This window comes from Dasypus novemcinctus, chromosome 27 (assembly GCF_030445035.2).
Source record: "Dasypus novemcinctus isolate mDasNov1 chromosome 27, mDasNov1.1.hap2, whole genome shotgun sequence".
NCBI classification, from domain to species: Eukaryota; Metazoa; Chordata; class Mammalia; order Cingulata; family Dasypodidae; genus Dasypus; species Dasypus novemcinctus.
The window spans coordinates 44077711-44100279 of NC_080699.1; the positions used below are offsets into that span (position 1 = coordinate 44077711).

Here is a 22569-nt window from a genome sequence, read left to right on the forward strand (position 1 = left end):
TGTCTCCCTACCTCTAGAATACAAGCCCTGCAGGAACCTTGTCAATTATATCCACAGATCGATCCTCAGTGAAGAGAAGTGTGGCTTTCACTTAGCCTGCCCTCAATGCATATGTATCCAATGAAAGAACACTGCCGTATTCAACCTCCAGGCTCAGATCCTTCTTTACTCATATTGACCTTAAAATGGGCTGTTTGGGAAGCTGTACAGTCAGTGATAAGGCTGGGTAACATTGGAAAATACTTCCCAGATATAAATAAAAATTAGAAAGTGAACTTTTTAAGCAAATGTTTATTCATATCAAAATACAAAACATTTCTGAAGCAGAGTAATGTTACATGAGGAGCAATTAAATACTAGACTTCGTTTAATCAGTTTAACTTGCAACACTCCCAGGGTTCCTTGAACACTACACAGCTTGTCACTGGATTTGCCTTTCCTTCTGGTTTATGTACTTGCTTGCTTGGTTTTTAATTCAGTGTATGAACATGCAGGGGTACTGGTGATGAGTTGGTAGTATGCAGCAAGTCTGAAAATACCAGCAAGTAGAGCCTGGAGGCCAACCCTGTTCAGGCAGGCTGCACATTCTCTCCCTAACTGAGGTGAGGGTGTCAGTGTCTTAAGTGGCAAGCATCTAAGGCCAAAGGGAGACACTGTCCTTGGTAGCCAGGGCAGGCATTATTGCTTAGGCCACGGAGCGAAGTGGCTTGGGAGTCCTCTCCAACTGGGTCTTCTTTATGGATTTGGAAGATGGGGTACAACAGCCAATAGGAGTCTGTCTGGAGGGCTGGCAGCCTGAGCAGGTCTGGCCTGAGAATGGGAGGCTGAGGGACTCTGCAGAAGATCCCCAATTCCCAAGAAGCCAGGCAAAGATTGCAGAAAATTGCAGTCTGTGATTTGGTCGTTGGAGGTGCCTGCCCTTGGAAGGGTCCTTGATAAATGCTTAGTTTGAAGAATGGGAGGAAAAAGCACCTGTTGGAGAGTGCAGCTGTTTCCAATACACCTCCATTCCAGGACAGAGAGGAAAGAAGGGGAACAGGAAACAGGAGAGAGCGTGCTCCCCTTTCATTACCATACCGCCCCACCGCAAAGCCTGCCTAGGGCTCCAGGCCCTGTGAGTACATTCATTTTGGTGTTGTGAAACTATGAGCACACATGAACACACAAGCACACACACACCGTCCTCTGCACACACACACAGCAACCCTCCCAACATGCACACACACCACCCCCTGCACAAGCACATCTGTTCACTCACTCACTCGCCTGGCATCCTTTTGGTCTACTCAGGAAGTTGAACGGTGTCCCATCTTCACCATCATCTTCTGCCCCATGGTTTCCTTGACCCACAGGTCCCCAAGCACCAGTCCCAGGCTTGGCACAAGCTGGCATTCCCAGGCTTCTGACATTGATAGAGCAGGGAACGCAACAGAGACAGGTTGTACAGAGTGTAGATTATGGTCATATAAGGCTTTGGTACAGCACCGATTTCATGTTCTTATAGTTTGTATTTCTAGGTTGTCTTTTAGAAGAAAAAAAAACCTTACTGAAAAAATAGTGTTTTATTTACTTTTGAGTTACATACCTGAAGTTCAAAAAGTAAGCCTCTAGTTGTCATTCAAATCCACACTCAAAGGTGTTCTTCTTTGTGCAGCTGTACAATTTGTTGGTTTGTCTTAAATATTTAGCCATAGTCAGCCAACCAATACCATCGAGTCAGCTGCCCATCATAACTACTTTAACCATACAGAGACAGAGAGGAAGAGAGAGAGAAAGAACACAAAAGCTACCCCGAATTTTCCCACCCTAAACCCCTAGGGGAAAAAAAACAAATAGAAGACAAAATACAGCAAAATTTAAGGAACCAGTGGGAAAAAGGAGATTCCATCCAGCTGGCCTCTTCAGAACAGCACCATAAAGCACCCTAGCGCAGTTACGTTATAATACTCAACATTCAAGAAATGGAATGAGGTTTAAATGGTCTTCACAAGAAAGCCATCTGGCATGGATTAGGGGGTGACCCCCAAAGAAAGTTAGAGAAGGAAAAGAAGAGTTAGAAATGAGAGCAAGAAATCCCATGATGAAACTGGTAGCAATACCCAGACTCATCAGGAAAGAAGGACAGACGTGAGAGGCCACTGGACATCTAGAGGTACAAGTTCCTAAAGGGTCCTGGGAAGGGAGCATTGGGAACCCCACCCCTCCCACACTGCCTATCCCTCCACCCTCTGTGTGTCTATAGACCACCGGGTGAAACAGGGAAAAGCAATTCATATTAAAAAAGTGCCTCCAAGTGCGCGATGAAAGAATTATATCTAGGTGATAAAGTCTCTCTTGGTGGTAGAAGACAAGTTGGAGATCAAGGGAGCCAAGAGTCATTGGTGTGATGCAGGATCCAGCCCCTTCTAACCAGGGGCTATGGGAAAGCAGCAGCGAAGAGTGCAAGCCCACCCCATCCGTGCCCTCTATCTCTGGCCCCACAAGTAGCAGTGAAGAAATTAAACCTGAATGGGACTTTTTTTTTAGATTGATGTATACAACTTGGTAAATGGAGCTTTAAACTGCTATTCTTACCTAAACCAATCATTCCCCCTTCTAACACCTCAGTCTAAAGTTCCAGTGATTAAGACAATTCCTTCCATAACCCCCCCCCACCCCCAATTCCATAAAATCCCCTTCACAGTCCTTGGACCCTGCACCAAACAACAGGAGGGTTCCCCATACTCAGGTATCGTGGTCACTCCCTTAGCAACAGGACACATGATTTGTTGGATCTCCTACATCCCTCACTCCTACTTTTATATTGCCAGAGTGAAAATCTACAGCAAGGAGAGGAAAGGCCTGATCAAAAGGGGCAATAGGTAAAACCTTATTCCCCAAACTACTGGTTGGTGATAAAAGGGTAAAGGACAGGACCTAAAATGATGCTTGGATGAGCAATTCCCAATGGATCTGCCTACGCATAGCTCTTCCTCCATAGAGCACACAGAGGTAGCAAATCTGAAACTCTACAGATGCCCTACTCTCTATCAAAGGGGAAAAGCACCAAAGTTCAATACCTCCCCTACTAAATGGGGACCAAGGAGTATGGCACAACCTGATGGAGCAGCTCGCCTTCCTGGTAGTGGCTTCATCACAGAGTCCAGTCCACCAACCTGCCCTACTAACTGAAAGGTGGAAAGACAGGAAATCTGCTTTCTTCTTCCATATTTGACCAGATTTAAGTCCACTTTGTCCCATGTGTCTTTGTGAAACAGTTGCCTGTCCTTCCCCCACAAAACCCTTCAACATCATTCTGATTCTGGATCATGACCAGGATCATGGAAGAGTACAGGTGAGTGCTGTTCCCTTCCAAGCTCCAAACTGTTAAGGTAGAGGATATGTCCCTTGACTTACCTTTTTCCCACAAAAATGGAGAGAGTTCGATTGGAGGTTGAGGAATAGGTTGGAACTGTGTAAGTTAGTGATTCTTATCTCCTAGACCTTGATGCTGCTGAGCTTTCTAAGGATCGAGCACTGGATTAATGTGAGAAGAGAATAGAGTTTTGGAGTAACTCTGGATCTACTGGGAAGACCTGTGGTTCTATAGTGATTCCTTCTGCTGGTTGTCGAAAGGACAGTGGGAATGGGCCAATGGAGAAAGAGAGCACTGAGGCTCTAAGACTCAAGAGAGCAATAATGGAAACCCTCTTGGTTTGGAGGCTTTGGTAAGTTGGAGGAAGTCATAACCCAGAAAGGTACATAGAATCTGCTGCTCTTTCTCTTGCTCAACCTCTCTGAAAAACTTTACAAGGAACACCTGGCTATACCCTCTAGGCTTTGGCTTCCAAAGAAGGCTGCAGGAAAGACCAGTCACCTGCCAAGGGTGGGCACATTACTTGAACCAGTATCCAAGCATTTTCCAATACTGCATGGACAAGAGCCCATTTTTCCTCAGTGCCCTTGGAAAATGGAAAATGATCGGAGCAGCTAATTTTGCAGTCCTAAAGACAGTGCCTGGGTTAAAGGCACACATGAGGCCCACAATAAGGGACATGAGGTTAGGAGACAGGGCCACGCTCCACCCCACCTACTTTTCCCATAATATCCACAGAACATGCAAAGAGCCCTTCCCATAATTGGGGCCTCCCAGTTCCTCTCATGATCCAACTCCATAAGCCAATCACCTTTTGGAGAGTGTCACATTTGAGTGGGGTAGGGGTTAGTCTTGCCTTTTCTGCTGATGGGCAGGAATGTACACAGAGAGGATACAGCCATGAGCCTCTCCTGGAAGCCTGCACTCCAGCCCAGCACCAGCAAATACACATCACTCCAAGCTCTTGGCTGGGGAGAAGAAATAGCTAGCACCCAGGAGACCCTTGCTGAGACTGCAAGGTGTGTGACCCTTCAATGTATGTGAGGTCTCAAATTCTCAGGGAGGTATTCTTTAGGGCACACAGTTTCCTGCACAAATGCAATTGAGCTCATACTCCCAGAATCTCCATTTCTCCAGTTTTTCCAGTGGATTGTTCAGTTCTGTAAAAGTCTCAGGCTAGGTACCAGGAGGAAGGTTCTACAGACCCACCTCCCATTTATGCCCAAGGTTCTGGCACCTACCCTTCTCTCATTCTTGTTCCATTACTCAGAGTCCCAGGATTGGGCCATTCTATTTCCAATAGCACTTTATTTTCCAAATAAAAATAGTAACTGAAAAATAGCATATACTATATATATTTATACTAGTTATCATATTCCACACTACTTCAGGAGTCTGCAGCAATCATAGCAAGGTGTTTCTTCTGCAGGGTTGAGCCCATGCAATCAGCTGTCCAACATCTCTACATCATGCCCACTAGGAGCTACTTGAGTCAAGAGTCTACAACCTGGGACAGGTGTTTCCAGTGAATCATTACCTACTCCTTGCTAATGCTGTGAGCCAGATTCCTGGGTACCAACTAGAGCCAGAAGAGGATGGGTCAACAGAGTTTGCAATTACCCACTATCCTCACTCTATGAAGCACCTGAGTCAAAGAGTTCAAGCCATGGTGCCCCTCTCCCACCCCCAGCAACAGAAGTCCCTGGGATCCTGGCTCTTTGGGGCTGTCAGATCCAGAGCTCCCCCAGCCTTTAGATCTCTTGCCTTTTCTGCAAGTGGGTTATTTGTTTTGTTATTTTTCAAATGTGTTCATATGCACTGAGACACCCAAGTGACTCTGAATAGAGGGCATACTAAAGGAAGAAGTATGAAGGAAGGATGAAGAAGGAGGTGGCGTCAAGGCATGATTTAGTATCCCAGACCACCTAGGGAAGGTGGTTTTGCTCAAAACATCTCTAAGCACAGGTACAAAAATAAAGCAAACTATGACTTCATATATATATAGATATAGATAGATAAATAGATAAGATAGACTTTATATAGGTTTTCTTGATATTTAAATATGTGTGCAGGGGTCAAAAGCCCCCACTCCTCTTCCCCGGCTTAAATCTCTTGCCCTCCCATTTCCTGTTCCAAGGTGTACCAGCTGCCTGGAGCCTACCGGTCACTACTATTGCATCTGATTCTTGCACCCCACCCACCCCCTTAGGTAAGTTCCCCTCTCTCCTTAAAATAGAATGAGCTATATATTTTTATATAATTTTATATATATTCTCCATTAAAAAATACACTAATGATGGTATATTACTAATTTGACCCTCCTACCAAAACAGAAGCTGTCTAGCAAAGAAAGAGCCAACCAAAAAGAGGGCCTCCTGGGCCTGACGCTACTCAGGCAAAACAGTAGGCCCCCACAATCTCTTACACACGCGTGTACATGCACACACACACTCACTTCCTGAACCCAGGAAAGGAACACGCAGAATCGACAGCTGGCTGTGGGTTCAAAACCAGGGTGCTAACCCATCACTGCCAAGGGACTGGTGAGACAAGACTTCTCTACCCAGCCAGGACACTGTCCACCACGGCAGACCTCTCAGAATGCCTTACCTCAGTGGACAACTTAAGTATTTGTTGATAGCACAACTGACAATTTCCCTTCCAAGGATTGCAAGACAATCACGAGGAGGTTTAGTCCCCACCCGTTTTCACAAATGCCCTAAGCCGAAAGGAAGCAAGGAAGTCCTAAGCCCTTGTCGCCAATATGAGGAGAGCAGGGCATTTGCCCCTTCCATCCACACATCACTTAGAGCAGGCTCACAGTATTTCTAAGGCTGGAAGAAGTGCAAATCTCACCCCCTACTAACTCAGCCTTTCTCCCTTCCTTCCCTGCCCCACTGAAACACCTCCCCACCATAAACCATGCACAAGTTCAAGATCCCTAGAGCCCCAAAGAAGTGGAATGAGGAAGGAAAGGGGTGGGGGTGGGGGGGGGAAACTTGCCCTATTTTCTAAAGTAAATTCAAGACATCTAGTGCCAGAGAGAGATGGGAATGGGGTACACATTTCTTCAAGGTCTAAAAGGAAAACAGGCCCAGGTGGCCATTTGTCTGACCAGCTAGTGTCAGTGTCTAGTGGGAAAGACCATCTAGTGTCTAGTGGGAAAGGTCAGGAAAGGCAGGACCAGGGACAGGAACCAAGAATTTGTACCGCTTTACTCTAACTCCCCAACCTCTCTCTCCCAGCCAATGGTCCAAAGCCAACAACTATTTTATAAGTCCTCTTCAAGAGCCCTAACTACCATTACTGATCCATCACTGAAGAGAACACCCTTTTCAATTACTGGTTGGTGTTCTATCAAAGTATTTAGCAATCAAGATACTCTAACCCTTCCTTCTATAAGGTATGGCGAGTCATTAATAATGTGTGCACTAATGCTTAATGTTTCCTTATCCTACACAGAAACCCTTGGGACACAGGGGTGTGTCTGGAATTGACTCAATCTACTGGGGATTATTCTGTCAGCGTAAAATGAGGTCATGAGAACACAACTGCCCTCTCAGCAACCCAACACTCAAAACATATTTTCTCATGAAAGATTTATTGGAATCTATAGACAGAGGGACCCAGAATAAAGCATTGGATCAGTGTAGATCCACTACCAGTCAGAGGGAGGTGTGGTAATGTGACACCCCTAACCGAACATCAAGTTCATAAGAGTATGAAAGTCCAATCTGGGTTTTGGTTCTTGGTTTACTAACTCCTCCTCAATAAGAGATTTTTAATTCTGCCTTTTGATCCAAAAGGAGGCAGAGTTGGAGACATTAAGGAGGAGAGAGGAATGGCTGATCTCTGATTTTGGGGTGAAACTCTTTCACATCCCCTGCCCTCAACCACAAATCAGTGGCTTTAACCTATCAAAAGAAGAGAAAGTGAGGGCAAAATTTCAAGACACAATTCCATGATATAGCTTGTTGGCCTGAAGGAAGCCTAAGTACCTCAAGAAGAAAGAATGATAGAAAGCAAGCCCCAATCCCACCACCCCATCACCATCACCAATGCCTTAGGAACATAAAGGAAGAAAGGGAAACCTGCCTCTTCTGTTTATGAGAATAACCTGAAGGTCACAAGAATACTCTTTCTCCTATACTGACACAGATTTGGTGAAAGGATGGGTATTTCAAGACAAGTCTCCTAGCTCTGGGCCTAAGGAGCCCCTCAAAAGAAATGGATACAGTTATATACATCACAAAGATGTCCGTGTTCAGTTTGGGCACTTAGTGTTATAGGCTAATTCTAGAAGAAGCAAGGAAGTCTAGCTCAGACCTCTTGGAAAGACCGCTTTCAAGTCTGGGCCTACATGACAAGACCCCACCCCCACAATCTTTTTTCAATGAGCATATCACCCTCCCAGTTCCTGACCTCCCAAAATCATCTTCACTTCCACCACTATCTACCCCTGCCCCCCTACCCTATCCCAGGGCAGGTACTCCTCTTTTAGTTCTTGGAATAACCCCACATCTTGTACAATGCACCCTTAGGGGTGCCCCAAAGAGAACAGTAAGGTTGGATGCCCTGGTTTTAGGTGTTACTACCATATCCCAGGATCCATGGTCCAGACTGCATAACTGATCTAATACTCTATGCCCTTTACAGCCTGACCTATACCTGGCAGAAGAATTTTACATCCTCTCCATGTTCCAGTTCTCTAACTCCCTTTCCCAAAACACCCCTACCCCATCAATTACTTTATTCAGTCTAGCTCTGGACATCAAGACATCTCCTGAGCCCTATCCCCAAAGCAAAACAACACAGCCACATGGGGGCTCTGAGCCTCCATCCTACTGGGTCCCCAAGCCTCCTTCCTATTGATCCTGGAGAAAATACAAAGGCAGAGCTTGGTGTGGAAGCACCAGTGAGGATGTGCCCTGTGCCCAGAGGGAGGAGCAAGGGGATGTGTTCATGGGGAACCCCTCACCTTCCAACACCACCTCTTCCCTTTGGCTCCTTCCCATTGTTCCTCAACATTCCCTGCCATGCCCCCAAAGCTCCTTTACATGCAAGCAAAGCAAGCCCAAGATTAACCATTAGCTCTTCTTTTCCTATGTTTCTCTACATATTTATAAAATGTCATTTATGTACAATTCTTCCCCCAGCCCACCCCAATACCCCAAAAGGCTTTTCTAACAAAATTGGAAGAAACAGCTCCAACCACACACACCTCACCCATGAATTAAAATTCTGGGGCAAGGTGATGAAGTTCTGAGGCTCAAGAAGTCTCTTTCCTCCCTGGAGAAGCTACGGTTTGTCAACCTCCCTCCAAAAAAGTCATGAAATTTCCCATCCCAACCTTGCCCAGGTCCCTCTGCCTGAGAAGGGAAAGCAATAAGCAAAAATCATTTTAACCCCAAATCTTTAGATCATATATCAAAAATAAAGACCGAGAGCAGGGGAAAATAGCAATAATTTCTCACCCCATCTACCCCTGCTTGACTTCCTTCCCCAGGAGAATGACAATGGGGCGCATAGCCCTATGGGCTGAAGGCATCTTTCCTGCTGAGAAAACAGAATCTCAGAAGGCCTCTGAGATGCCAACATCTCAAGGAGAGCTGCTGGGGAGACAGGCTGGCCAACAAGCCAGGTTCCCCACCACATGCCTGTTCCAGAGCCACCAGACAATTCACCCAAGAGACTCCTTCCCAAGCCATGGAATTGAGTCCATTTGGTGCCATTGCTAATCTAGACATGCCTGCTCCTCCTTATTGCTCATTTTCTTTCCCCAGGCAATTGCAACCTCAGACTCCCCAAGTGCTCCCAGCCTCAGGCCCCTTCAAGAACTATGCCAACTTTTCTCCAGTCTGCAAATCACAGAACACTGGCACAGCCACCATTCCAAGCTGAGATGCAGAAGGAGGGGCCAGGCATGAGCCCAAGATGCAGGAACCAGTCTTTATCTGAGTTGCTTTTACTGCAAGGTCACCAGACCATACCAGGAAAAATTTGGAAGACGTGCTTGTTCTCCCCAGAGTGGGGCATCAAAGTCCTAAGAAGCTAAACAGTGCTCATTGCAATTGTTCAAGGGCAGAATACAAATGACATTTGGTCCCAAGAAATGGTGCACCCCATGATACCTTCACATGCATACACACACGCAGCACTGAGAGTGCACTTAGACAGCTTCACCACCCCCCATCACAGAGATAGAGGACCATATCCCGCCAATTTCCAAGGCAGTCCTGAAAGAAAGAACTGAAGTCACTCTCAGGGGGTGATGAAGTTGCTGGCCTCCAAGACAACACCCACGAAGGACGCCCACTCGGGAGGTAAAATGAGTCCAAGGCCATGAGAGGACAGGTTGGCCTTGTGTCCTTTCCCAGCCTTGGGGACACTGCAGGACAGCTGCCACCCAGCAGCCAGCAAAAAGCCCAGCTCCCACCATTTGGTCTGATGTGCTGAGGTAAGGGGCACTGCCAGAGCAAAGGAAGGAAGGAAGGAGTCAGCACCTTTGCTAGCACTGGGGGCGGAGCTCATGGGCAGGTCTCCCAGAAAACACAGCCACAATCTGAGTCAGTTCAGCCCAAGAGATTGGCTCTCAGCTCTATAGGCCATCCTGAAGAAACAAAGCCTTTTGCCTCATCCTTTCCTCTTTCTTTCCAATCTCAGGGCCTAGAGTTCTCCAAGTCCAACAAGAAAAGGTTCAGGAAGGCTTGGCTTAATTCAACCTTATGTCCAGGGGCCCTGACAGTCCACACTGACATCATATCCCAGGAACTGAGCAGACCATCCAGATTTCCATACTGGTCAAGGAAGTATATGTCGTCAGGGTTCAGACAAAGCTTACAAAATGACCCTATCTGAGATCCTGTGCCCCAGCCCAGATATCTCAGGAGACCTGGTCCTGACACACACCAGAGGATACGTAGGGATCAGCATATTGTGGCACAGTGGCCCCCAAGACAAAGAGTTGGCCAACTTGACTCTTCAGTTTCCCCAGAGCAGTACAGTTGTGGGTGCTCCTGGAGAACAGCATCTTCCTGGAGGTGCAGATTCTACCCCTCAAAGCCCAGCCTGGGGCAACAGGCCCTCAACAAGACAGGGGCTGGAAATGCAGTCCCTTCCTGCCTCCTTTGCCCTGATTCGTCTCCATTAAGAATGAGCTGTGGTTGTATGTACTTCCTTGGCTGAACCTCGAGGGTAGAATTGGTCTCCAGCTCACTGGGGGCTAGAGAAAAGAAGCACCAGGGCCTGTCTGACAGAGAAGAAATGAATCCTCTCAGCTGGAGCTCCAAGAAAGGACCAGCTTCTCAGCACTCAGAGGTCCCATCTGGACTAGGTCATGGGGTCAAGCCATTGACAGCTGCAGGGAGACTAGGAGAAGCCTCCACTGCTTAAGAAGTGGCTAAAGTCCAAGCAGGTAACTGGGGAGAGGTGGATGCCCCCAAATCCACCAAGACAGCAGCACCAAGAAGGAAATACTTCAAGGAACCTGGTGGCCACCATTATACTGGGGCAAGCTGGAAGGCCCGGCTCCTGGCCGTGAAGAGGGAAAGAGATGCTGGATGCACCCTCCACCTACCTCAGGGCTTCCCATCCTACATCTGGGCAGCACCTTTATCTCATTGGAAGAGAGAAATACATCTTTAGGAGCTGTAAGATGGCTCCTCAAAGCTTCTGGGTGCTAATAGTTTGAACCAGGACAAGATTTTGGCAGAGGAAGAGGATCACAGTCTAGGCCTTACCTACCTGCCTTCTACCTTCATTCCCATGCCTTGCCAGTTCCACAGAAACAGAACTGGGGAAAGAGAGGGGGACCTGGAGTGGCCCCAGAATCCAGAAATCTGTAGCACCCTGGCTTCATCCAATCCCATCCTACTAGAGTCTGGGTTCGGGAGATGCAGGAAGGCTCAGGGCAAAGAGGAATCACAGGCAGCAATGGAGAGCACTGAAAGGAGCCGTGGGGCGGGCTCTGCACAAGTGGCAATTAATCAATCTGGAGAATTAGCTCCTACATAAAGGAAGGAGGAATCCAATCAGCCACTATGGAGCAGCACTCCAGAGGGTGCCGAGCCAGAGGTGGTATAAATAGAGTTGTGGCAGCTCAGAGCTCAGCATGGGTGGCCCTGGCTGGGCCAAAGGGATCTGGAGGTCTCCACCATAGCGTGAGCCCAACTGAGGAAGGAAGAAAGAGGCCAATCCGGCTCTTTGCCAGGCATCCCCCCTTCTTCACCTGGGAACCAAGAAAAAAAGATGTGTGTTTAGTTCTGTGGCAAGTCCTTGCTGAACCGCCAAAGCAGGCAGCTGGTCACCATGGCAAGGCCCCATTCCTGCTCTGGATGGGAGAAGGCAGAGAGACAAATGGCAACTTCAGCCAAGAAGGCATGACTCGTTTCAAGAGGAACAATCCCCCAAGACAGACACAAGGACACCGAGCCAGCCCTCTGCCAGTCCCACTCAGAGAGCCCCAGTGCCCACTGCCCTGTCCTCTTTCTGCTGTCAACCACAGAAATAAACCATGCTCTGCTCCAGTGTACATATATATACATAGAGAGACCCACATACAAAGCACATATGCATTTGTATCTATATCTATATATATGTAGAGTTGGGAAGATGGGATGGAAGTCCAGCCCTCTCCCAGGACTTGGAAAACTGGGACAGAAACCGAGAGCAATAAAAGCCATTGCTTTCCTCTCCTTCCTGTCCAAAGATACTTTGAAGAGGTGAGAAAAATCAATCTAGTGGAGAGGAGAGAGGCAGGGAGGAGGCTGGTGTCTCCCATCCCCAGTTCTCTTCCCAACCTCTACCCAAAGCCTCAAGGTCTGCCCTCAGCTCTCTGTCTGGGAGAGAGAGCTCAGAGAGCAAAGACCCAGGCAATCCCCAAAACTCAAGGCCAGGGCCATGCCTTTGCTTAGAGAAGAGGACAAGCCACTGCACAGTGTCCCTCCTCCTGATCTTCCCACGTCCTCGACCGCGTGTCCCTTCCCGGGCCCCCTCAACCTGGCACTCCTGCCCCGGAACGTGTGGAGCTGTGTCGAGTTACAGCAGAGTGGCGTGGCCCGGGTCATCAGGATCCACGCTGTTGAGGATGGCCGTCTGGTCTTCAGGGAGCTGGCGGTGGCACAAGTCCGAGAGGCGGGCAAAGGGGTCCGGTCGAGAGTGTCTCTTCTTCTTCCGGAGGCAGACAGCTTCATCGGGCCACAGAACCTGGGAGTCTGGAAGCTGCTGAGCCTGGGAGGCAGAACCGTCTTGGGCAAAGTGAAGAGGGAGGCAAAAAGAAGAGGAAAAGAAGTGGGTGAACAGAAAGAATACAGCCTCACATGCCCACCTGCCTATATTCTGGATAAAACAAGCGAATCACCTGAGTGCACAGGAGATCAGAGCAAACAGCAGGTGAGAAACCACCTCTTCACCAGGAAGGCAACGAGCAACTCACCTGAGCTCCCCTGGTCCTATCAGAGCCCTGGAAAGTAGGAGGGATATGGCTTTTTTCTGTTGGTTCATGAACCCAGTCCACTGATCTAAAAAAGAATATCTTTTGTGTCCCCTGGGCACCAGGCACCATTCTAGGTACTGGGGATCAGGGCTTCTGAGAATGGGCTGGGACTCAGCACATATTTTTCTTCCCTACCCCCAAAGCAATGATGGACTGGCTGAAAATCTTTAGGCAAAAGTTTAAACAGATGCAATTAGATGCCTAGACCCTTCCTGGCATTCCTCTGCCTCAGTGGCTCTTCTGGGGATATGGCAACAAAGCCCTTGCTTTCTAGAAGATTAAACTTTAGTAGGGGAAGGAGAAGGGAGGGGGAGAGGGAAAAACAGGGAAAAAAGAAAAAGAAAGAAAGAAAGAAAATTCCAGACACCAAAAATACTACCAAGAAAAATAAGACAGCAAGTGATGAGGACATTGCTTTTGCTCTTTAAAGAGGTAATTCTTGAGTTGAGCCTTGAATTATGTTAAGTAGGCAGACTTTCAAAGATCAGGGGGAAAATCATTCCCAAGAGAAGGAACGGTAGTGTGAAAGTCCTGAGATGGAAGCAAACATGACAGGTTTCAGAGAAGGAAAAGAGGCCACACAGCCGGAACAGAATGGTCTAGAGACAGAAGGAAGGAGGCCATGGTGGCTGGAGCAGAATGTTCTAGAGACGGAAGGAAGGAAAAGGAAGGAGGCCAAAGCGGCTGGAGCAGAGTGTCCTAGAGACAGAAGGAAGCCTGGTGGCTGGAGTAGAGTGACCAAGTACAACAGCAGAGAACAATGAGGCTTGAGGAGGGGGGTAGGCACTGCATAGTGTGGCTTCTCATCCGGCTACAGTGGGAAGCTTTTTAATCAGAAGGGTGTGACCATGTGTGAGCATGGGTGTGAGCGCACAGTCTTGTGACTGATGGTGAGCAGACGTGACTCACAGTGGTTCAAGCTTACTCTGGCCGCTGTGAGCTTGAACAGGAGGCTGCTGCAACAGGCAAGGTGGCAGGTGAGAGTGCCTCCAAGGTAGGTTTTAGCAGTCAAGACAGTGACAGCAGTCAGTTTCAGGATCTGTTTCAAAGGTGGAGCCAGTGGACCTGAGGTGGTTTGCAGCTGTGAACCTCAGAAAAACCCTTTCTCAAGCTTAATCCACTCTGTGGGTGTAGACCCATTGCAAGTAGGCCTTTTTGATGAGGTTACTTCAGTTAAGGTGTGGCCCAACTCTATCAGGATGGTCTTAACCCTATTACTGGAGTCCCTTATAAGCAAAATGAAATTCAGTTGAGGAAAGAGAAAGCCACAGGCAGAGCAGCCAGAAGCTGAACATCAATGAAACCAGGAAGAAAAGGGAGAGGCCAGGAGATGCCGCCATGTGCACTGCCATGGGACAGAGAAGCCCAGGGCCAAGGAGCACCAGCAGCCAGCCCCAGGACTCCACAGGCTTCGGGGAGAAAATATTTATTTGATGATACCTTGATAAGGCCTTTTTTCCTAACCTCAAAACTATGAGCCATGAAATTTCCATTCTTTAAGCCAAGCCATTGTACGGTGTTTGCTCGAACAGCCAAGAAAACAGGACCCTACCGGATGGACTGGAGGTGAGACGGGAGGGCAAGAAAAGGGTGAGAGGTGAAGAAGCCCAAGCATCTAGGCAAACTACCATGCCATATATCAAACTGGAGAAGAGCTGAGGAGAAGTAGATCTGGAGAGGATAACCAATAATTCTATTTTGGACATAATACATTCCAAAGGCTTATAAAACATCCATGTGCAAGTCTTTAGCAGGCAACTGGAAATACGAGATGAGCTCATGGAAGAGGTCTGGGCTAAAGAGAGAAATATGAGAGTCACCAATACATGGATGCTAGCAAGACCACTGTAAACAGAACAAGAAAGAATACAAACATCTGGTGGGGATTTATTTGGAAAAAAATTTGTGTGTGTGTGTGTAAATTGTGGGTCTGAAACTGAGATGAGCTGAAAATTCAACAGGGGCTCCAATTTCTCACCTCAACCCTAAAAGCTCATTTTCTCTCTCTATGCCTCAGTATTTCTACCTCATAGGAAGCTCATATGATTATTATCTGCACCACACAGAGGTTAAGCAACAGATAAAAGTGATTGCAAATCGAGAAAATGTGGCATAGGTGTGGAAAAAGTGACCATGGTGGCTGCTGGGTGCAGGGAATGGGAGGAAGAGATGAGATGTGGAGGCATTTTCGGGACTTGGAGTTGTCCTGGGTGGTGCTCCAGGGACAATTGTCAGACATTGTATGTCCTCCCATGGCCCACTGGATGGAACGTGGGAGAGTGTGGGCTATGGTGTGGACCACAGGCCATGGGGTGCAGCGATGCCCAGAGATGTACTCACCAGACGCAATGGATGTGTCATGATGATGGGGGAGAATGTTACTGTGGGGGGAGTGGTGGGGCGGGGGTGGTGGGGGTGAATGGGGACCTCATATTTTTTGAAATGTAATATTTTTTAAAAAATGAATAAATTGAGTAGAATTTGGAGGAAAAAAAAAAAGTGATCGCATTATCCCAAAGGTTCACAAGCCACTTCTCCAGGACCCCCTGTAGAGAAGGGACCACGGGGAACACTGCACACATCTCCTGGTCAGCTACCACATTCCGAAAGCTCTTAGGCAAACAGGAGTTGATAAATACTAAGGAATGTTTTCAAGTCCACAAAAAGGCCAAATTATTTCTGCCCTTGGAAGCCCCTTCTCACTGCTGGTGAGTATCAGACATATCTCCATAGCAGCGTTCTTCCTACAAGATAAAGGGGTTTCGCTCCATCTCATGGAGAAAAGTTTGGTCAGCCTGTGGAGACTGGATCCCTGCCACAATGTATCTAAGCATTGAGTAGGACCCCTTAATTGCTATGTTCAACTAGATGTCCTGCAATGACAGAGAAGAAATACATAAGGAGAGAGAGTTATTTTCATGGCATATGGCAGGATGGAAAAATAATATGATGCTACTTAGGTTGTTAAAAATATACAATTACACAACACAATATATTTTGTAAAGATATATGCACACAGAAAAGATTCTGGAAGCACACATGCCAACTGGAATGATGCTTCCAGAGGAGGGAGGACACAGAATTGGAAGGCCTATCAGAGACTTTAACCTGAACATTCTGATTTTTTTTTTTAATTTTATGGTGTTAACATATATAAACAACATAACAGTTTCCATTTTAATCACTTTACTGTAAACACCCAGTGGTATCGATTACATTCACAAAACGGTGCTATCACCACCACCTAATGGTTTAACCTTTTGCGTGAAAATTGTATTTGCATATCACTTGAAAATCAGTGTTAGAAAAGAAATGAAGAAAAGGAGAAGCAAGCTGCTGAACTCAAATTCTAGAGGAAATCCAAGGTCGGAACCCTGCAGCCAACAGCTCTCATGATGCACAATAGAAAAAGAGGAGTGAGCCTCTCCCCACCACATCCCACCACCTACCGGATCGTTTCTTTGACCTCGAGGAGCCCTTGGATGACTTTTTGGGCTTCTTTATCCGCTGGTATTTCAGAGCCTCCAGTCTCTCAGGTGCAGCAGTGCTCCCGGGTGCAGGTGAACGTGTTCTGGAAGGGACAATCAGAGGGGCACAGGTCAGCCCCTGAGAAAGGGCTCTGGAGAGGAGGGGCGGAAAGGTGGTCCCCTCAGAGAACAGATTGCAGCTCCGTGGAGTCCCAGGGGTCCTTGGGGGCTTCGTGACAGCTCCCTGACACCTGTTGTTATTGCTCCTGGAAGGGAGAAAACCTTGTAGGAAGGTCCAGCCATTGGAGGCCAACCTCAGACGCAAACCAATCTGTAGAGCAATCAGAAGACCCTGGAAAGGGAGAGAGATGCTTTAATAGTGAGCCCCAGCACATACGACTCAAGCTGGCATGAGGAAGGGTCAGAGAAAGAAGCAGCTTCAACATCTGAAGTCCTAGAAACTGTCACATCAAGACCCTTTGATGGAAAGCAAAAGGGCAGATGAAAGCAGAAGGCAAGCAACCCCAGTTCCAACTGGCTGACCTACAGAACTGTCCTCCTTCTCCAGAAAAGGGAAGGCTGACCTAAGTGAGAAGCCCAATACCCCATGAGATGAAGGGTACACAAAACCCAGTGCAGGTGGCTTCTTCCTCATCACCTACAAGATTTGGGAAGAACCCAGCAGCTAACAGCAACAAATGCTTGTCATATCCAACATGTTCAGCAGGGGGTCTCCTTGCCCCTCCACAGATGAGGCTCAGACTCCCTCGGTCATGCAAGATAAAGCAGGGTGGAAGCAGAATGTGTTGGTTAGAGTATCCAAATGTGGCAGCCTTCCCAAGCCCTTGCCATCTGTAATAAGCATCCAGGAAGCTTCTATCTTTAAGAGTAAATAGTCTGAGATTGTTGGGAGAGCAGAACCCATGCAGATAGGTTTCTCTTTCTCCATCCTCACTGTGAAATGGATTTTGCCAATTGCCTGATGGGTCAGCTGACTGCATGAAAGGACAGTCAACAAATGAACCAGAACCTATGTCCCCAGGTAACAAAGGGGGCAGGGAAGAGCTGAGAAGGGCTGCCAGTGACAACCTGTACATACTGGAGAGAACTTTCCATGAGTCACAGAAGAACATAATCTGGACAACATGTTATCGGTGCCATTTCTTCTGACAGTAAGCTGAATTTGGAGCCTGAGGAATAAGGGGGAGGAGACAGGCCATGCCTTCTCATCCACCAGCGCAGTGCATCAGCATGTAGCCAGGGAAGAAGGGCCATTCGAGGGTGGTGGAGGAAGTGACCGATCACATGCTCCTCCCCTCAGCCCCACACCCACTCCCCCAGCTCTACCGTAACCAGCTTTTGGTAAATCCAGGGCCAAAGGAGTACGACCACCAACCTTATGAGAGGAAAAGAAGTTCCTGCCAGGGGTCAGCAAGAGTCATAGGACAAAAGTCAGAAAGGGGTGGGAAGGCTTCAGCCCCTTCTCCACCACGTCAGGTGCATAATTGAAGGCAGGCCTATGGTCTTTGGAGTCTGGGGATGAAGTAACCTCTGTCTTCAAGGGATGTCATTCCATAGCTCTGTAGTCCACAAAGCCTGAGGAAGTCACCTCAAAGTTAAGGGCAAAGGCAACTGCTTGATTTTCTATACTCCTTAACAGCACCAAACTAAGAAGCGCATACAGAACCACGTGTGTGCATATGCAGGACCATATGTGACACGCAGGGCCATATGTGTGTCCATGCCCACATACATGCACCTATGGGACCACACATGCACATGCAGGGCCACACATGACTACACACATGGGGCCAATCACATCACATGTGCATATGCAAGGCCACATGCATGTACACACAGGACAAGTGCATATGCACACACATGACCACACTGCACCCAGGACCACACACACGCACCCACAGAACCACATACATGTGTACACTTAAGCACATGTGCATGTGCAGGACCACATATGCATACACAGTCTCACACACACAGGACTGCACACACCACAGTGCACACAGGACCACAAGCAAGTGGGCAGACATGGGGCCATGAACATGTGCACGTGCATGACCACACAGGATCATGTGTGCACACAAGGATGGTGTACATGCACACACATGGGCACATATATGCACACATATGACCACATGTGCATGTGCACAGAGGCACACATGGAACAGGTGTGTGCAGAAAGCCACACCTGTGCACAAAGCACGGGAGCACACGTGTGTGCACACCGGACCACATGTGCGCATGGAAGACTATGTACGCACGAACACACACAGACACGCTATCTCTTATCAAATCACTCCACCCTACAAAATAAGGTCTCTTCCAAAGGCCCCCCACGCCAACACCCCATTGCCTCTTTCACACTCTCCATGTCCCTGCTCCCCACACACAGATCCTACACAGCAGCAGTAGCAGCAACTGAAAGGGAATTTGGAAGAAAGAGAAGGACGGGGTGAGTGGGAGCTGAGGGAGAGTGATTTTTTTTCCAGTGCCAGTTGAACAGCCTCATCCTCCCAAAGATGGCTTCTCCCCCAACTCGTCCTTGTCTAGGTTTCTTCACGCTGCCTAAAAGGAAAATCAGAGACACCTCCTGTTTAGCTTTGTTCCATCTCCTGGCCCTGCCCATCTCCCCAGAAAGGCCAGAGGTGTGTGTGTGACAAGGCACCCGAGAAGGACATGGACCCAGGGAGCAGTGCTCTCCAACAGGCCAGCCCTTTTACCAGGCCAGCGGAAATGTCCAGAGATGCTACTACAACCCACATATTATGACTCTTCTCATTCGTATCACACAGCATTCATTCACTACTTACCATGCTAGACACTGTTCCAAGCAGTCTACCATGTAGGTCTCTAATCCTTACAACAGCTCTAAGCTGTAAATGCCCATTTTTAAGAGGGAGAAACTGAGGCTTAGAGAGGTTAAGGAGCATGTCCAATAACCCAGTCAATTTGTGAAAGGGCCAAGGCAACTTTGCTGTAAACTGCCCTGCAAGCCTCCTTTTCCTGAAAAAAAAAAAAACAGGTATAGAGGTTGCAGAGAAGGAAACCACAGCTTGCTGCTGCACCTGAGAAATAAACCTGCCTGCAACATGCCAGCTGTTGTCGTCGATGACTTTCTCTGCTTCAGTGGCAGAGCCAGGGTGAGACAGACCAGTGATGGGGGAAAAGGGCTGAAGATGTATCTTCAGGTAAAAATCCCCAGCAATCACAACCCATTGAGGAGGATGAGCCAAGTTTCCCTTGTGAAACAGCTAAGCTGCAGCCACTCCAGGCCACCTGCCAACCACCTGTTTTAGCTCTTGGCTCAGGGCTCAAATACAGAAACGTGACAGATGATGCCTCTTGGAAGTGCTGAGACACTCTCTCCCTGTGCAGGAGAAAAAATAAAAGCAAGAGTCCATAGGGTCGTGAGAGGAGGAAGGAAGAAGGGGAAAAGGGTCTTGTTTTTCAGCAAGTTATACAGAAAAGACATGAAATGGGTTACAACAGACTTTACCTGCAGCATCTGACACCCTCTGGAATCAAAGAGCTTCCCTTTCATAGGAAGTGGGACCGTGTTCCCCTGTCGGTGCCCGGCCCACCTGGGAGCCTTGCAGGAAATGGAGCTTTAGGGGCTGATGTCTACCAGACAGGAGAAAGCTTGGGTAGGTAACTCCATCTTATGACCATGGTAACATGGTCACGGAAGGCTGAGGTTGGCCCCATAGGTGACCCTAGAACAGATTCTAACCCTCGGCTCACCGAGAAACTGAGGTCTCTTCCAAGACACTGAGGTTCTCCTTCCAAGCAGTCTGAGTTCTTATAAAACATAAAGGATTTCAGTACACTTGGGGTTCTTCCTCTTCTCCCAAAAAATAATGTTATCACTGGAGATGCAGGCCTTGACGCCCAGGGCTTCTGGATCTCCATATAGGGTGCCCCCCAAAACCCCGCCCTCTGCACAGCAGGGTTCCCTGCAGACCAGAACTACTAGCACATGCCTGGAAGGACCTTTAACACTCCCCTCTCTTTGTCCCCCTCTTTTCAGAAAATCCTACAAAACCCAAATCATGACCATTTAGCCCACAAGGCCTTGTCTGATTGGTTCTATGCTTCCCCAGATTAGCTGAGGAGAGACGCAGCCAAGTTCAAAAAGTAGACAAACCCCAGGACATGGAAATCAAACTCCACCTTGACCTTTCCATCCCTCGGTGCCTTGAGAGCTGCCGTGTCAACACACTTTCAGCCACCCCTAGTGAATAAGCAGGAACTGAGATTTAAGGAGCATTTTCTCCTGGCCTTCATTGCCTCTGGCCATCATCTACTGAGAGCCAAGGAGCTTTGGAGACGCGGGGCAGGTAGACTGGAAACCAGGGCATCAGGAAGCCAGGCCCACCAGCTTCACCCACGAGAGGGCACCCTCTTCACAGGCTGGCATCACTCATGGGCTCTGCCGCAGAATCGGGGAGGCTGGTTTCCAAACAGGGGGCTCCTCCCTGTAAAAGGGGGCCACACAGGCACCCTGGTCCACCTGCACCACCTCGGCCACAGCAGGTATTGGCAAGAAAGGTGATTCGAGGGAAGTGGGAGATTAGAGACGCTACTGGCATCAGACAGGTTGCTGAGAAAACAGCTTGGCATCCCTGGAGTCCACCAAATGACCAAACCACGCAATACAACTCCCCGTCTTCAGATGGGAGTTGGGAAGAGGAAAAGGGAGAGAGAAAAGAGGAGAGGCAGGGGAAACAACTCCAGGTATGAGGAGAAGGGATAGGAAAGAAATCAAAGGATAAAGAAACAGAGAGAATGACGTAGACAAGAGAGCTCACAACTTCTCCAAGCAAGACCAGGTGGTAACACATGCAAAGGCGCAGCATGGAGACAGCGTCGGAAGAGGAGCTCCATGTCTCCCCAATGGCCCCAGCCGCGACAGTGCCCCCGAGCCTCTCAGCAAGCAGGAGAGCGAGCGATGGCTCCCATTGCCAAACACAGGAAGGTCTAACTCAGGATATGTGGAGAGCTTTTTTCTCCTAAGCTGGGGATGCTGGCCAGGCCGGGGGAGGAATAGTGGTCCTTCTCACTGGCCCTGGTTTCTGGGTTTGCCACAGTAGCGACAGGAGAGCTCAACTCTCCCAGACCTGGCACTGCGGGCACACTGGGGAAAGAAGGGTCAACAGAGCAATGTGAGGGGAAGTGGAAGTAATAGTGCAGAATGGGGTCTAGGCACCTTTCAGGAGTTGGGGTGAGAGCCTGTCCCAGCACTACACACCTTGGGGCATCAGAAGATTCCTAACTGTGTGGGGGTGGGGGGACAGGGAAAGAGTGAAGAGTGGCAAGTGAGCCCATAAGGTACTTCCTAATGGCCCTCCACACTCTCTCTTGTGCTAGTGGATGCAGTATGACACTGAGTCAGCCCCATGCAATTCCAGTGTGTCTTAGCGACTGATGGTTTTATAGCATTGGAAAGGAATGTCACAGCAATGCTCTTCATGGGAGGCAATACTTATTACTGAATAAGGTTTACAGTTCTGAGTTAGGATGATCATCCTCCCTTGACATCTCTAGATATTAGATACTTCTCACCTAGGGAAGCCACATGTATCCAAAGGGGAGTCTCTCTCACTCCCATCCAAGTGCCCGGTGCCTGCATTAGCTCATACCCAGAAGCACAGGCAATGGAGTCCATGGCAAAAAGAAACATCTTGAGTTGCCATAGAGAGAGAATGTTGGGTGACCCCCAAGTCTCTTTAAAGAGACTTGATGCCCTCTAGAATGCTCAAGTTCCTGAAATCTCTACCTGGTTGAATGCTAAGGGGGAGTCAACCATGGTGGACCCTCCACCTGGAAGATACTAAGCAATTGTCAATCATGATGGACCCTCCACCTGGAAGATACTAAGGAGTCAACCATAGTGGTTCCTCGACCTGGAAGACTCTAAGGAGGAGTCAACCATGGTGTGGAGCCTCCAGCTGGAAGATGCTAAGGAGTCAATCATATGTATAAAACCTCCACCTAAAAGACACTAAGGAGGACTCATCCAGGGTGGAGCTTACAGTAGGAGGATGCTAAGGGAGAGTCAACCATGGTGGAGTTCCACCTGCAGGAACTCTAAAGAGGAATCAGCCATGCTGAAAACTTCTTCTGGAAGAGCCCAAAGGAGGAGTCAACCATGGGGGCTCCTCCACTTGGAAAACACTAAAGAGGAGTCAACCATGCTGGACCCTCTACCTGGAAGATACTAAGGAAGAGTTAACCAT

At 48.3% G+C, this 22569-nt stretch overlaps 1 protein-coding gene across 1 annotated transcript in view; it reads right to left on the reverse strand.

Annotated features, from left to right (window-relative positions):
• Positions 1 to 273: 273 nt before the first annotated feature.
• The window catches only part of IGSF9B (immunoglobulin superfamily member 9B), a 70937-nt gene continuing 48641 nt past the window's right edge, over positions 274 to 22569 (reverse strand). The window contains 2 exon segments of the mRNA XM_058289493.1: positions 274 to 12600; positions 16298 to 16419. Coding sequence (XP_058145476.1) covers positions 12392 to 12600; positions 16298 to 16419 — 331 coding nt within the window. The 3' untranslated portion in view covers positions 274 to 12391.